The sequence below is a fragment of the Gasterosteus aculeatus genome, chromosome 15 (genome assembly GCF_964276395.1).
Source record: "Gasterosteus aculeatus chromosome 15, fGasAcu3.hap1.1, whole genome shotgun sequence".
NCBI lineage: Eukaryota > Metazoa > Chordata > Actinopteri > Perciformes > Gasterosteidae > Gasterosteus > Gasterosteus aculeatus.
The window spans coordinates 3,112,385-3,127,263 of NC_135703.1; the positions used below are offsets into that span (position 1 = coordinate 3,112,385).

General features: G+C 48.4%; 2 protein-coding genes across 7 annotated transcripts; one reads left to right on the forward strand and one right to left on the reverse strand.

The window, feature by feature from the left end:
- Positions 1–48: 48 nt before the first annotated feature.
- On the reverse strand, positions 49–2,551 carry fcf1 (FCF1 rRNA-processing protein). Its single transcript, XM_040198997.2, has 8 exons — positions 2,416–2,551; positions 1,800–1,864; positions 1,548–1,619; positions 1,300–1,448; positions 1,128–1,200; positions 946–1,033; positions 416–510; positions 49–282 (listed from the first exon to the last, which is right to left on the reverse strand). The coding sequence occupies exons 1-8, from the start codon at positions 2,416–2,418 to the stop codon at positions 234–236; spliced, it is 594 nt and encodes a 197-aa protein (XP_040054931.1). The 5' UTR covers positions 2,419–2,551; the 3' UTR covers positions 49–233.
- arel1 (apoptosis resistant E3 ubiquitin protein ligase 1) lies at positions 2,447–12,497 on the forward strand. Of its 6 annotated transcripts, none has more exons than XM_040198862.2 (22): positions 2,483–2,565; positions 3,365–3,591; positions 3,995–4,163; positions 5,027–5,247; positions 5,681–5,752; positions 6,030–6,256; positions 6,404–6,641; positions 6,731–6,900; positions 7,033–7,213; positions 7,323–7,564; positions 7,705–7,782; positions 7,864–8,005; positions 8,098–8,219; positions 8,319–8,394; positions 8,548–8,657; positions 8,754–8,933; positions 9,253–9,378; positions 9,792–9,921; positions 10,002–10,060; positions 10,150–10,239; positions 10,327–10,502; positions 10,771–12,497. In XM_040198862.2, exons 2-22 carry the CDS (start codon positions 3,444–3,446, stop codon positions 10,871–10,873), a joined length of 3,060 nt encoding a protein of 1,019 aa, XP_040054796.1. In that variant the 5' UTR covers positions 2,483–2,565; positions 3,365–3,443; the 3' UTR covers positions 10,874–12,497. The 6 variants fall into 6 exon arrangements, with proteins under 6 accessions (XP_040054797.1, XP_040054796.1, XP_077945528.1 ...); XM_078089402.1 differs by having other exon boundaries at positions 2,518–2,565; positions 3,484–3,591; XM_078089401.1 differs by lacking the exon at positions 2,483–2,565 and adding an exon at positions 2,624–2,853.
- Positions 12,498–14,879: the final 2,382 nt, after the last annotated feature.

Genomic DNA, 14,879 nt, shown 5'->3' on the forward strand with positions numbered 1-14,879 from the left:
GACATTTTCTGGAACAAAAAAGAAAACGTTTGCAAACTGGAGACCAAAGACATTGTAACCTTTGATTTATTGTTGTAACAAAAAGTTTCAGAAAAAGGGGATAATTTGCTGTTAGATCAAACACAGCCCATCCTCACCAAATCAAACCTCACACTGTGTTTGATGGACATAAAAGGAAAGTCATATTAAACAGGAAACTGTCTATTTACAGGTTGAGCTCAGCTGTAGAAATGTTAAACCCTTGGTGCACCATAGTCGTCAGGCATCCGTTCAATATTGTACCTTTATGAAAAAAAACAAAAAGCAGAAGTGGTTTTGATGAAGCTGGTGCGCAGTCCAGAATAAACATGTTACCCAAAAAAAGCCTTCATTTAAATACGGTATGTACGTAAAGCTAAAGTGGGAATAGCGTTACCTGTGGCTTGAGATGTACATGATGGGTACGCCGGGGATCTTCCTGACTCTTCTCTTCAGATCTCTGTCCACAGTGGCCAGGATGTAACACTTGTGCTGTGGATATAAGTGTAGGGTGTATTAATATAGAAGTGTATTAATGAACCTCAATGCGCATCGTGACATATATTTAGAGATACTCCACATATTGTGGTATTTATTCATCCATGGTATTGAAACGAAATGACGTAATCCAGTTGTTTGACATTATTTTAAAAGCTCAACGCTGCTTTTTCCATTTGGCAGTTATTAAATATGCTGCAGTGCCACGAAAAACATTATTCAGTCCTTTCACATACTTCAGTTAGATGCTATTCTTTCATCAGGTTTATATCCTTTTCTCATTACACTAAGTTATTGTGAAAAGAATAAGAATGAGAAAAGTTAGTTAAAGTAATAATAACGCAACATTTTCAGAGACCATTATTGCAACGTGAAGATCTCAGGCCGCTAAAACCACGATAGCGGCAACTGAACATTAGAGTATTTTACCTGCGTTACTCTTTGGACTAAACAGTCATCGGCATACGTCCCCTTGTGTGTGCACGGCAACCGTTCAAACCTTGGATCCTTGGCTATCCTGGAAGAACAAAGCAGTTGGTGTCGTTATACGGTAACTACAATCATTTATGAGGTCATACCCCAAGTGCATCTTTATTCCCAGCAGCTTGTACCTGAGCGCGACTCTGTACTTCATTCCAAGCTTTTCAATCTCAGCCATCACACAGTCTGTGATACATGGGACACCTGGATTGGATGAGAAGTGAATTACCACGACTCATTATACACACACACACACTTCAATATAAAGCTCATTGTTATTTGCTTCTTGACCACAGTGCTTACATTTTGCGTACAGGCAGTCCATCATAGACTGAACAATGTCCAGTTTTGCCTTGATGGAGAAGTTGATGAAATTGGTGTCTACTAGAACGTGGTACGGTGGACCGAGCTGAGTGTTGTACTGGAAGAACAGGCACGATGGGTACTTTGTCCTGCAGGAAAAGTTGCCAGACAAATAAGAAAAGAAATCAAGCAGCCAGCCATCCACCCTCATGTTCTCCATCGTGTCTTTCAAACTGTCAAAGACGTACACTTCTCTCTCCTTAAGCGCCGCGGGATCCTTCTTCTTTTTCTCTTTGGCTTTGGCCCGGTCCTTCTCTTTTCTATAAAGTAAACATGGCGTTATACAGCTTGCACAGACTTTTATACACTGCAATCATTTCATGTTTAGTTGGTAATTGGTATGAGATGCATAGGTGGATTCATAAGATGAACTGAGTTTACAAATAGTGGTTAAACTTAGCTGTTTTACAGACAAAAACAGAGCAATTATGAAAACTCACATCCTGTTATCTTTCAGACTGATCATTCTCTTCATTGCAGCAAACTTCTTGGTTTTCTGCTTAGCCTTTATTGATCAAGGTAAATACAGAGAAATTGATTAACATTTACCAACCAGCAGTACTTTTAGTTTTATGACAGGAGAGAAAAAAAACAGCCATGGTAAACTTGACACTGTTGAAGCTTTTATTTAACGGTGGATGGGAAGTTGAATCCTACAGTAAACGTGGACTAACAGAATCTGAAACAAACAAAACACGGAGTTCATTAACGTTAGCTAAACCCCGAAACTCCAACTTGGGCTACATTCTCTGTGGCGACGTTTTAAGGAGATCGATGTTCTGTAGATTCCATCAGTATTGTCACCACGGCCTTTGGATTGATTCGTCTGAATGGTATTTGCAGGCGAATCATTTCGTCAGCTGGTGTTGTAACGTATGCACGCTAGCCGCTAACGTTAGGTGAGTTAAGTTAGCGTAGCGGCTAACAGTCAAGCTAGCTTCGCTAAGAGGCTTCTCTGCTACAAAGCTTCTACGCCAAATGAATAGTTAAATCAATAGCGTCTAACTGTTTTCACGTAACAACAGTCGCGTTGTAACCAAGAAAGATAGTTCATACCATGGTTTATATCCGAGATCACGGATCCGAGTGGAATATGCTCCTTTTCTCCTCGTGTGCTGTGTAGATGCGGATACGTGTGACGTAATCAAAAATCGACACGTTTTCTGCGCATGTTCCGGCTGCTAAGCTAATGCCCAACAGACGAAGGTAAATGTAGTATTCAATAGAATATATTAACTATATTTGCACAACTGCAATTTTGGCTTGTGCTGCTGTGTAATTTCAAGCGGTGTCTTGCGAACACGTTGCGACGTGCATCTTGATAACCGCCATTGGCTGGCGACAGGCTTTCTGAAATTACGCTGACATTGTTGGCTAACTTGGCTAGCTGCTAGCATTGTGGTTTCGTTTTGCTAGTTAATGCTAATGTAGCAGTTTGTGGGCACGATGCCATCAGTTGTTAACATCAGCCTACAGCTTTACTCAGCGATGCAGGTGACCAGATTGCAAGTAGCCGGTTAATGTTCCGCACCTGGTGTTTTGTGGGTTTTAAAAAACGTCATTTAAGCCACTTTCTGGTAAAGTTACTTAAAGCTAACGGTTTTTTGTAGGTTATTAATTGGCTTTGGGGCTGTTTGTTGTTTATAACAGTGGCAGCGGATGTAGTTCGTCCTTCATCACCTGGACTCTTGTTGTTGGATTGGATCACTTTAACTGACCACGCTTCTGTGGCTTTGATAGTTTGTCCCGGTTAAACAGGCTGGTCAGCGCTTTATGGAGATGTTCATGCATATTTCAGTGCTGATGATTCACTTACATGTAATGCCATTCTCTCATCACCTATCCAAGGTGACACTTAAATATTCATGTTATTTTTGTAACCAAGCAGTTTCTTATGAGCAATGTTCCTTTTCTTCAAAAATGCATCGGTTGAAACTTGAGCCTTTTTGTTCTTCGTTTTATAGCCTGGTCGTTTTCAGCCTAAGCAGTTTCTCTCCTACTGTAGGAAACTCGACTTGCCTCCTCTTGAGTGGCAGTTTCTCTTTGAGCGCTGAGGGTCTGAGTGAAGGCTAAAAGATGGTCTGATGGACCGCCGCTTCTTCCTGACCTTCCTCCTCTGCTCAGTGTCGTGGATCTTCTTCTGGGAGGTACGCTGGAAGAAGGGAAAAGAAAGTCAGATTGAGGAATGGCTCCAAGGACATAGCCTCTCTCAATACAGGCACCTATTTGAAGGTCAGTGTCCTACAGTCACCTTCACCGGAGATGCACGTGTGGCTTCAGTGACCTGCACAAGGACACGTTTGCTGTTTCTGAGCATTTCTTGAAACTCTCTGGTTAGGATGGTTTCTCTAACAACGAAGTCATCCCGTACCTTTCAGAGCGTTTGCAGAAAATGCTCAGTTTAAGTTGCACGTCTGACTGGGCTTAAGCTTGTTTCTTAAGATTGTGTTGCATCATGTTTGACCGTGGTCAATCGGTTATGAGATGCATGCGGCATGCACAGACAATCAGCCCTAAACGTTTGCTGTACCAGACTTTGATCCGTATTTAAGCCCGCCCTGGGGCACTTCTCAAGCTGATTTGTTGGCCTGCATGTGATTTGGGGATTTTGATGTCCTGTTCATGTGTCATCCAGATGTACAGACACTGGAGGAACTGAGTCTGAGTGTACTGAGCCGTCTGGAAGAGGTGGTGAAGGAACAGCAGCGCTGGAGGGAAATTGCAAAGGCCCACATCCAGCTGCTCCGAGACTTTGCCTTCCAGGAGTGGCTCTGCTCCCAGAACCTGGGGCACTATTACCATACGTAAGCAATGAGACGGCTCAACTTAAACATGATTCGCTTTCGTTTTTCGGAAACTATTTCTCCCTGGCATGTCATAAGGTAATTTATCTCGGCGCAGATCTGGCGTCTTGATCCTGTTATGTTGTCATGTTTACGCCAGTTAACACAAGCTATATTCACGTACGTCCACTTGGGGGCAGCCTCTCCGTTGGTAGCCGGCCTGAGTTTGCTGACGCCGAGCTGCGGAGGCTGCAGTGTTTCAGAGGGTCACTGCAGTAAAAAGTCTTCTCCCCAGGCTGTCTGTGCGAGCGCCTGCAGCAATGCAGATGTGTAGTACGCATTGATGGAGCCAGTAGCTGTGATGATAAGTAGCTGCTGCGTTATTGAAACGCTGCCTCAAGGTCAACTGTCAGGAAATGGTTTGATATTTGTAAAGAGACACTGTGCCGCATTTGTGAAGGTCAAGCTATTGCCCCCTTTCCATTCTTGTTTTTTTATCAAGTGGACTTTAAACTTTTATTGATTACCTAATTATGACAGGGTTACATTCAGTCAATCCCACTGTGTAGTAACGGAAGATTTATTAGAGCCCCACGGCTGTGGGAAGTCCTTTTGGGGAGGATAGATAAGGCATGCCACTCTCTGGCTGCACCCATTTGACATATGTGACGAGTTTAGCCGACAACATTGAGGTTACTCTTGTACGGTCCGGTGTGTGGGACAACCTGTTGTGTGCAGTCTTCGTCGACAGAGTAGGTCAGAACCATTTTAGAGTTCTCTTTGTAAAGGCTGTACTCGTAAAGTTAATATTAGTAATTAGTAATTGCTGCCTTTCCTGTCAATGCTCCACTTAAAACACTTTCACTTTTGGTGGTCCTCCGCAGGCTGAAGAACTTGCGTTGCAGGAATCTGGATGATCTGGCTCACTTTGACAGTCGGCTGCAGCTGTCTCTTGCTGGCTGGGGATATTACTACGAGGACTACATCAAGCTGTCCGCCGGCATCAAGATCCTCCAGAACTCCAGGGGGAGCCGTGACCAGGACTACGAGATCCGGCTGGTGCACAGTCTTGCTGTGAGGCGTCTGAATGAGAAGTGGACCGTCGGTGAGTTCCTGATCCTTTTCTGTTTTCGACTGGTTTTTAGTTTGGGTAGTTTTCCACAGCTGCACATTATTAAAATGCATTTTGATCAAAGATAAATGGATTGTACCATCGGTGTTGTTGCAAGAAGAGGCGGATGTCATTTGAATCTAGCTCGTATTGTTATGGACTTGAATGCTTCATCTCATAGTACATGTCCGTCCCTGAAACAATACCCTTATAAGAAAATAAAGTCAAACCATTACATTACAGATCATTTATTTTATTTTTGCCGGGAAGCAATTAGGGTCTTGCTCAGGGACACTTCCGGGACTCGAACCACCAACCTTCCCAGCGCACCCTCTCTCCCCCTTGCGCCACGACGAACCATAGACAATTAACCATCCGACTCAAAGCAGGAAGTGTGTATTGTCCTCATTTTTAATTGTCTTTTCAGCTGGAGCGCTCCTATTCGGCTGTGCTGTGGCGCTGTGCTTCTTGATAAGGGACCTCATGTTTTACGTGATTGGTGAGTCGAGTGTGAGCGCTTTGGGGTGTGGTCTCTTCGGGCTGGTCCAGGCATCTCTGGCGCGTAACTCCTTCTTTCTGTCAGGCACTTCTACCTGCTTTACTAAGCAGCGTTTTTGTAGCCCGGGTTAACCCATAAAACCAGTCAAACTCGAATACCCGGCTCGGTTTTTGGGACGTACCGACGTATTTCAGAAGCAAACAAAAATACAGTATGGTAAAAAAACGTCTGGCCAACAACAACTCGCCTCCTGTGCTTTCCCCTTTCTGGCGAACAGGTGGAATTACTGTTTCCATCATAGCGTTTGTCTTCACCATCAAGTTCCTCTGTGAGCTCGCAGCGAGGGTTGTCAGCTTCTTACAGAATGAGGATCCAGGCAGACGAGGGGACCGCAGCATCTACGACTACGTGCGGGGAAACTACCTCGACCCGCGCTCCTGCAAGGTGTCTTGGGATTGGACGGAACCACAGGAAGTGGGCCAGACCATGAGCTTCAGAGTCCAGGTGATACTTAGAGATAGAGGGTTCTGGTCTAATTCACTTTCCTATCAAGCGGCTTGTTCAGTGCTGAAGTGTCAAGAACACATGCTCGACAAAACTGTGTTAAAAAGTGTGAAAACTGACTTGTGTGGTCGCTTTTGTGCTTCTCAGCTCTTCTATAAGAACGGCCAGCCCTTCCCGGCCCACCGGCCCGTGGGGCTGAGGGTCAACATCACTCACATCGAACTGGCTCTGGACATCCCTGTCACACAGGAGGTTCTGCAAGAGCCAGAGTCCAATGTGGTAAAAGTGGCCTTCACTGTGCGCAAGGCCGGACGCTATGAGGTCGCCGTCAAGCTCGGTGGCCTCAATGTGGCCTACAGCCCGTATTACAAGATATTTCAGCCAGGTATTACGTGTGTGTGTGTGTTCAGATCCGGCCCGTATTTTGCTGCGTGTGATTATTCATTTGACACGTATGTGTGTAATCTCCTTTAGGTACAGTTGTCCCTTCCAAGACCAAGATCGCCTACCATTTCTCCACCCTGGTGCTAACAAATGGACAGCAGCACACCTTGAAGATTGAGCCCAGAGACGAGTATGCCAACCCCACCAGTAACTCCACGTCTCTCACAGATGAAGCCAACTACAGCGTCCATCTGCACTCTGTAAGGGATCGAGGCCCCTTTGTTACATTATCCAGCACGCTGTGATTTGCAGATTTCTCTTGTGATTGTGGCTACGGAGGTGAAACACTGCAGCAGAGCAGCAGCTTCATTCCAGCTTCCCTGTTCTTGCAGCTCGGCACGGCGGACGACGGCGGCCTGGAGGAGCACTACAGTAAGTCGGTGACCCTCAACAAGCAGCAGTGTCAGGTGCTGCTGAGACTGACTCTGAGGAAGACGGGTTGTTTCAGGGCCCGCATCTCCTACAAGGACCAGCCGCTCAGCAACGGGGAGTTTGACATTATTGTTCTCAGTGGTGAGCGGAAAACACGCGCAGAAGAAGTGCACCACCATTGGCGATTGATACAGTGTTGTTGTTTCTTCTCTTCAAAGCCTAATACCCGTACTCTCGTTGCACACCACAGAGAATGAGAAGGCCTGTGTGGAGAAGACCGTGTCCACTCCGGGCGTAAGCATCTACTTCGAGGCGTACCTTTACAGCAGTGGCAACTACAGTTCTTCGTGGCAGTTGCCAGCCTCGGCTCTGCTGGCTCCCCAGAGGAGGCCCTCCACGGGAGAAGAGGAGGACGAGCACGACTCTCCTGTGGAGGGGCAGCCCGAGAAGGTCAAGAAACCAAAAAAGGTCTACTGTTACATATCACCAAAGGTACGTGGCCAGCGTGTGATCCTTCATTCGTGGGGGGGGTTTTGCTTCTTTGACGTTTTTGAGTTTGTGAATATAAGGATGTAAGAAGGCAACCGGCGTTGATGTGAGATGATGCTGACTTGGACTTTTGCGCCAAACAGCAACTGTCCGTGAAGGAGTTCTACCTGAAAATCATCCCATGGCGCCTTTTCACCTTTCGGGTGTGTCCAGGAACGAAGGTAGGCAGACGTTTGTGTCGGAGAACGGCCCCCTTCGCCGTGACGCGGCGACCTCACCGCGGCCTTCTTCTCCCTCTTCAGTTCAGCTATCACGCTCCGGACCCGGTCCACAGGTACCTGACTCTCGTGGTGGACGACGGGATACAGCCTCCTGTGGAACTCAGCTGCAAAGACCGGAATATCATGGCCGCCACCTTCATCCGCTTCCTGCACAAGAACATTGGTTCGTTTCGTTCCCCGCGCCGTCCCCGCGGTACAATTTTGTCTGCCTGTGCAAACCGGCAGCAGTCCCTTTTCTGACGGTGTCGTCCTCAGGTGGCTCCGAAACGTTCCAGGACAAGGTGAACTTCTTTCAGCGCGAACTCCGGCACATCCACTCCAAGAGACCTCGCACCAAGACCTGCCTAAAAATCACCCGACACACCATCCTGGACTCGGTGAGTGCTGCTCTGCGGCGCCGCAAATCTGCTCATCCTGAAACAGCCCCCCCCCTCCCCGCGGTCGTAACAGCCTCTCGTTTTATCTGCCCCCCTCAGTCCATGAAGGCGACAAAGAACTTCTCGGTGTCAGACTGGAGTAAGAACTTTGAGATCGCGTTTCAGGATGAGGAAGGTAAACCAACACACGGTGGCCTCGGTCGAACTTTACTTGCTGTTGCAGCGAGCGCTTGAAAACTAAACGGGGGCGGGGGGCGGGGGGGGGGGGGGGGGGGGGGGTTAGAAGTCCGTGGGAATGAAAGTTACAGACGCACCTTTCTCTCTGCAGCTCTGGACTGGGGGGGTCCTCGCAGAGAGTGGTTTGAGCTGGTCTGCAAGACCCTCTTTGACACCTCCAACCAACTGTTCACCCGCTTCAGCGACAACAACCAGGGCCTGGTGAGTTGGTCCTCCTCCTCCCGCCGCCGCCGCCGCCCGCGTTCAAGGCCTCCTTCGTCTTGTCCCGTGACAGAACGAGCGTCTCCCTCCTCCCAGGTGCACCCGAACGCCGAGCGCCCGCCGCACCTGCGCGTGAAGATGTACGAGTTTGCGGGCCGCGTCGTAGGGAAGTGCCTGTACGAGTCAGCCGTGGGCGGCGCCTACAAGCAGCTGGTCCGGGCGCGCTTCACGCGCTCCTTCTTGGCCCAGATCATTGGCCTCAGGATGAACTACAAGGTATGGAAAAGAGTGCGGCCACACGGGAGATCCGTTTTCCTCCGACGTTGGGAGGTTTTGGTTGTTTAGCCGGTTTGTCTCATCAACTTCTCAACATTCCTCACGGAGCCAATAAACCTGATTTGTTCCTTGGCGTCATTTTATTTAATTGAAAACGAGCCAATGTGCTTCGCTGCTCATCCAACTTGTTCGGGTTTCAAAGCCGAGGAGCGAAGCCGACCCAATCATCTTCCTCTCCCTCCCATCAAGATGATGAAATGCGATGTTTATTTAAAAAAACGCCATTTTCCTGTGGTTTTGTTTTACTTTCCACACACAGTACTTTGAGACGGATGACCAGGAGTTCTACAAAACTAAGGTCTGCTTCATCCTAAACAATGACGTGAGTGAAATGGATTTGGTGTTTGCCGAGGAGAAGTACAGCAAGTCGGGACAGCTGGAGAAGGTGAGGCAACGCTTTGGAAGTGAACCGCCCCCCCTTTCTTCTCCCGATGTAACTTTTAACAGGAGATCGGAGCAATAAACCAAACAAAAGGAACCATATTGCGCTTTTGGCAAGCGGCTCAGTTGAAGAGTTGCGAGTCTACATAAATGTGGACGAGGGGGAGTTTGGTGTCCTTAGCTGTCTGTGTAACTTTACCCGGTCATCAGTTCGACCTGCTGCTTTTAATTAGGTACATATTCAGCGGGGTCCTCCAAACTGTGGTTTGCTTTTGGGTGAATTGTTCATGCTGTTGATGCTGTTGAAGTGTACGACATCAACAACCCAACACGTTTGCTGCCATCCCGCCCCTCCTGCCCTCTTCCTGCCACGCGTGTGCCGTAAAGCTCTGACGGTTCATATCGTGCTCCTCGCAGGTGGTGGAGCTGATATCCGGGGGGTCTCAGATCGCCGTCAACAACGAAAACAAGATGCATTATCTCAACCTGCTGGCGCAGTACAGGCTCGCCAGCCAGGTGAGGGATGAGTTGGAACACTTCCTGAAAGGTGAGGATACAAGCGCAGCTGCAGTCGGCCACGTTCCTCTGCGCTGATGTGCATGTGATTAATTTCCCGCTCGATCTTAGGCCTGAACGAACTGGTTCCAGAAAACCTGCTGGCCATATTCGATGAGAATGAGTTGGAGGTACGTGTGAGGATCGCAATAAAGTCCGGTTGATATCTGAAACAACTGCCGGCTAAATGTTTATTGTGTTCCCTCTTTCATCTCCTCAGCTGTTGATGTGCGGCACCGGTGACATAAACGTGCAGGACTTCAAGGCGCACGCCGTGATCGTCGGCGGATCGTGGCACTTCAGAGAGAAAGTATGTCGCGGGGAAATGCGCCTCCCGTTTGCCTCCCCAGCGGCGGGGGCCCGATTTTAAATTGTCCGGCCGTTGTTGCCTCTCTAGGTGATGAAGTGGTTCTGGGCCGTGGTCTCCAGCTTCACCCAGGAGGAGCTGGCGCGTCTGCTGCAGTTCACCACCGGCTCCTCCCAGCTGCCCCCCGGGGGGTTCAACACCCTCTGCCCCTCCTTCCAGATCATCGCTGCCCCCACACACAGCACCTTGCCCACGGCGCACACTTGGTGAGTGGCGGCTTTACGTGAAAGACGTTTCTGTCAAGTCAAATTTGATGTGTCCTGGTCCTGAGACCTCCACCGCATCCGTCTCTCTCCTATTCGTCTCTCCAGTAGAGGCCTAAAATGGCCAAAAGATTGATTTAAACAAGAGGAAGGTGATACTTACAAGACAGTTATTGTAGCTTTTGTTAAAAGTAAAGTGAGCCTGATCTACAAATGTCGCGGCGAGGTTCGAACGTCAGCTGACTCCCCGTCGTCCGCTGTTCCTCTCCAGCTTCAACCAGCTGTGCCTCCCCACGTACGACTCCTACGAGGAACTGCACAAGATGCTGAAGCTGGCCATCAGCGAGGGCAGCGAGGGCTTCGGCATGCTCTGACTCCCCCGTCACGGCCGCCGCGGTTCCACTCGTACGAGAGGAGGCCGCCGCCCGGCGTCCCGCGTGTCATCCGCGCTCAGGCAGTGGACTCCGAACGGACACTCTCAGGGTGAGAGGGCAGAGCAAGACGTCCCACAGGGCCGTCCTGAAACTGGAACTCAACATATTAACTGTAGCGCTACTGTATGTAAATAAGACCTCTTGTTTTTGTAAAAAAAAAATAACGGAAGTACTGGAAAGGACGAGGTTCGGGCTGGTTGTGTTTCTGAAAGCTGAAGTTTGCGGAGTTTTATATGTTTGAGAGACGAGGTCTGATAGAGCAGAGGCCTCCGGTCTCACTGTATTACTGCTTCTTTTGCATTTTGCAAACTGAGGAAAACTTTAAGTGCAACAAAGTGACACCAGCACTTTGGCCTTAATCGATCAGGGACTGACGTGTGTTTGTAAATATAATATCACTCTTTTATTCCAATACCTGTACATACCAGTGTGTATACTTCGGTTTTCCTCTTTGGTTTGAAGTCAAGAGAGAAGGGATTTCTTTATTGTTGCACGTTTGTTGGGTTTTAAAAGGAGCCAAGTCATTTCAATGCTTTGTACATGTTTTCTAACTTATTGCGTCTTGAATTTGTTTTGTTTGTTGACCTTCAGTTGTGAATGTTTTTGTTTTCTAACCTGCCTTATTCGAGCCCATCACATCTGTTTGTATCCAGACAGGTGCACAGCTGAGAGAAGCGTAGGTGAAGTGAAAGGTTTATTGTAACATTTCTACTGGAACACGCAGGGGTCACTGTGGGTGTTAGCGGGAGCACACGAATAACCAGCGTCTTGCTACACGTGCTGCATCCTTTTCCCTTTTCATTCACAACCAGTTATGGGTTTGTCTCGCAGTCTCCTATTCCTTCATCCATAAACACTTCACAGCCTCTGTGAAGAAATCGCTTTTTCATCTCGGTATTGTGAATATTCTGAGCCAACAGCGCCGTTTGCTGTGTAACAATTCCTTTGCTTCTCCAGAATGAACATGTTTAGCGTTTGTTTGAGTCAAATCCTCGTTCAGATTCAGAAGCAAAAAAGAAACGGTCAACGGCCGATTGGTCTCGTTAGTATTATGAACATTTGAAGCCCCACAATGCACTCTGGGTCCGTTGATTTGCGTCGGTTCGGGTTGTGCAATTCTGCTGCGACGTCCTACGAACAGTCACGTGACACCGCTCTACCCAGGGTGTGTTTTATTGTTTTCAGCACCACCACCGATGGCCGATATCATGGTTACGAGAAGAGAAAGTAAACGTGGTTTAAGCTTCACATGTGTTCGCTGTTCGCTTAGAAATGTCCATTATAAACAAATATGAAGGAGCTCTGTTCTGGAGTTTTATGTTCCTGTTTAATGTTTTGACTTCCATGCCCATATAACACGTTTTATGTTTGTGTCTCAGTCGGATGACCTCAGTGGGACTTTTAGCCGTGTCGATGATGTAAAATATTTGCCTCTGACTTTAAAACTCGGATACTTTTTCTTTCAGTTTTTTTTTTTTAACGGCCAGCCTCTGCTGGCGAATGTTTGAGATTCTCTGCACTTTTGTTTATGGCAATAAAAAAGAAAAAGAAAACATGGAATAAATTCTTATCGTTTATCACATTTTTTTTTTGCACATCGCATTCGTTCTCCCACGGGTCAAAATATTTGAATACATTTTTTAAATATTCTCCAAACGCGTCCATCTAAACGCATCATTTTGTGGAGGTTCCTGCAGGTTGCGTGTTTCAGACAGAAGGTGGCAGTGGCTCTACGCGCGGCATCAGAGGACAAAGGCCTCCTCTGCCGTCTGCCGCCTCCAGGGCGCGCGAACACCAACAAAGGTCATTCGGACGTCTTTCGAGAGCCGCACGGTGGCTCATCAGACGGATGTGTGAGCCCCAGATGTGGTAGAAATATACTCTTTGCTCCCCGAAGCGTCCAGTGTCCGTCGATTTTATTCATTTATTTATTTATTTGTTTTTTGGCGCTGAACACGCGGGGCCCCGTGGCCCTCGAGGCCCCCGTGTCTCCTGCCTGTGGTCTGAACGCTATCCGGAGCAGTCGGAGCGGCATCTTGAACTACTCGGAGGCAGCAGTCTGGTTATTTGGTCTTGGCGTGCACCTGTGGATTTGCATAATGGTCTTTCTCAAACCCCCACAGGAATGCTCGCTAAAGAGGAACCACAAATCAGAAAGTCTACCTCCGGCTGAGACTAACGTACCACGCTGGAACACTTGTCCCTCCCCGGGGAGAACGCGCAGCAGCAGCAGCAGCAGCAACGCCGCCGCCGCGCGTTCTTCTGCATTCATCGGACGATACTAATTCCCGGGGAAAAACATGTTTCTCTGACAAATGCTCGGCGTGTTATTAAATAAACATCTCCTAGACCAGCCGGGGGCCAAGTTTCTGGTTGAGTCAACCAACGGACTTGAACAAAAATACACTGCCTCATTTCCCGTGTGTGAGTCAGACACCGAGGAGACGTCCATCAGCTCCCGCGATCAAAGACGGTGATCTCCGCGGGCCCGGAGGACAACGGACGTGACGCGCCTCGGGTGTCTTTACAGCTTCTCCCCCATTCCTGCAACACACACACACACACACACAGGCTCTCATTACCCGATCAAGAATAGCCGCATTGGCTGCGGCTATTCTTCACCTGCGACGATGGAAGTTCACCCTTCGCGGCACAACGTTCTGACTTCATGTTTCATGCGAAAGGTCCATCAGGCCTCCGTCCAAGCACGCGTCAACATCAGGGTTCTCTGCGTGAGCAGCCTCACAGGACGAAAGAAGCAACCTCGGGCTGTCTGGACGTTTTGGGAGGCGGATGTCAGTCCCCCTGCTGATGGCTGTCCGTGTTTCATTTGATGTCGGAAGGAAAGATATTGATTCTTCTGCTGGGATTTGCAGCTGTTTTGTATCCCGAGTGTCTAAAAATATTTTAGCGCCGGTATTTTGTCTGGAAAGACGAGGCGTCCAGTGTCCCGCTGGTTGAGAGACACCGTCGCGCCGCTCCGCCCGTGTTTTCACATTCGGTGTCCCCACAGCAGGTTTGAATGGGCTTCATTCCGATGTCGGTCCGTAAGTGTGTGCAGCAAACAAACAGTCCGATGAAATGTTTCAGGCTTTGAAGCGCGGCTCCAGGGATTGATCCGTCAAGGCCGGACTCATATGTGCCAAGAACTATTTAATTAATTGCTATGAAATGTAAAACAGATATTCATGAGCCCCAGAGGATGAGTTCAAATGGATTTTGTGATTCCTTGACTTTACCTTCAGCTCCACAATGAGACTTTGTGTGAAACGTGTCAGCGACTAAAACAAATTCGACGTCTCGTCACGTTTGATCCGGCAGCATTATCTGGCTTCTCATTCGTTCGATACTGCAAAACTAATGGCGATCTCATCAGTGGGAGCTGCTGAATAGGAGGATTGCAGCCTGCTGTTCTCATATGTAGAGCCTCACTGGGCGGAAAACTCTTAGACTTCTCTGCCTGTCTCCTCATATCCATGTCAAATCGTCCCTTTAACTGTACATGCATGTAAAATGCTTCATATAGTTCCTGAAGCGCAGAGACGAGCAGCAGCGCGGTTTACAACGCATTCCTCTGAGGTGGTAAACGGCTGCATACCTTTGGCTTAGAGTCACAAGGTCACTGTCATTAATCCCGACTCCCAGGATAGGCGTACAAAAATAAGCAAGGCTTGATGGAGTGCTCGCCACCCAAAATGCTCCCGAGTGTTGCCAAAGGCTGACTGGCACTGGCAAGCACAGCCTGGCACCGGGCCCCCCCCCCTTTTCCGACCGCAGGCCCCTCGGTGGATCCTCAGCGCTGGGAGACTTCAAGCACATCCGACCCTGCAGCTACACGGCTGGAGCCCGGCCTCGCCGGCGTGGGCATTCGAAAATGCTTTTTAGAGAAAGATCCTTAACAAGCCTGAAGTTACCATCTCGCGGCGCCTGAACCCAATGAAGCACC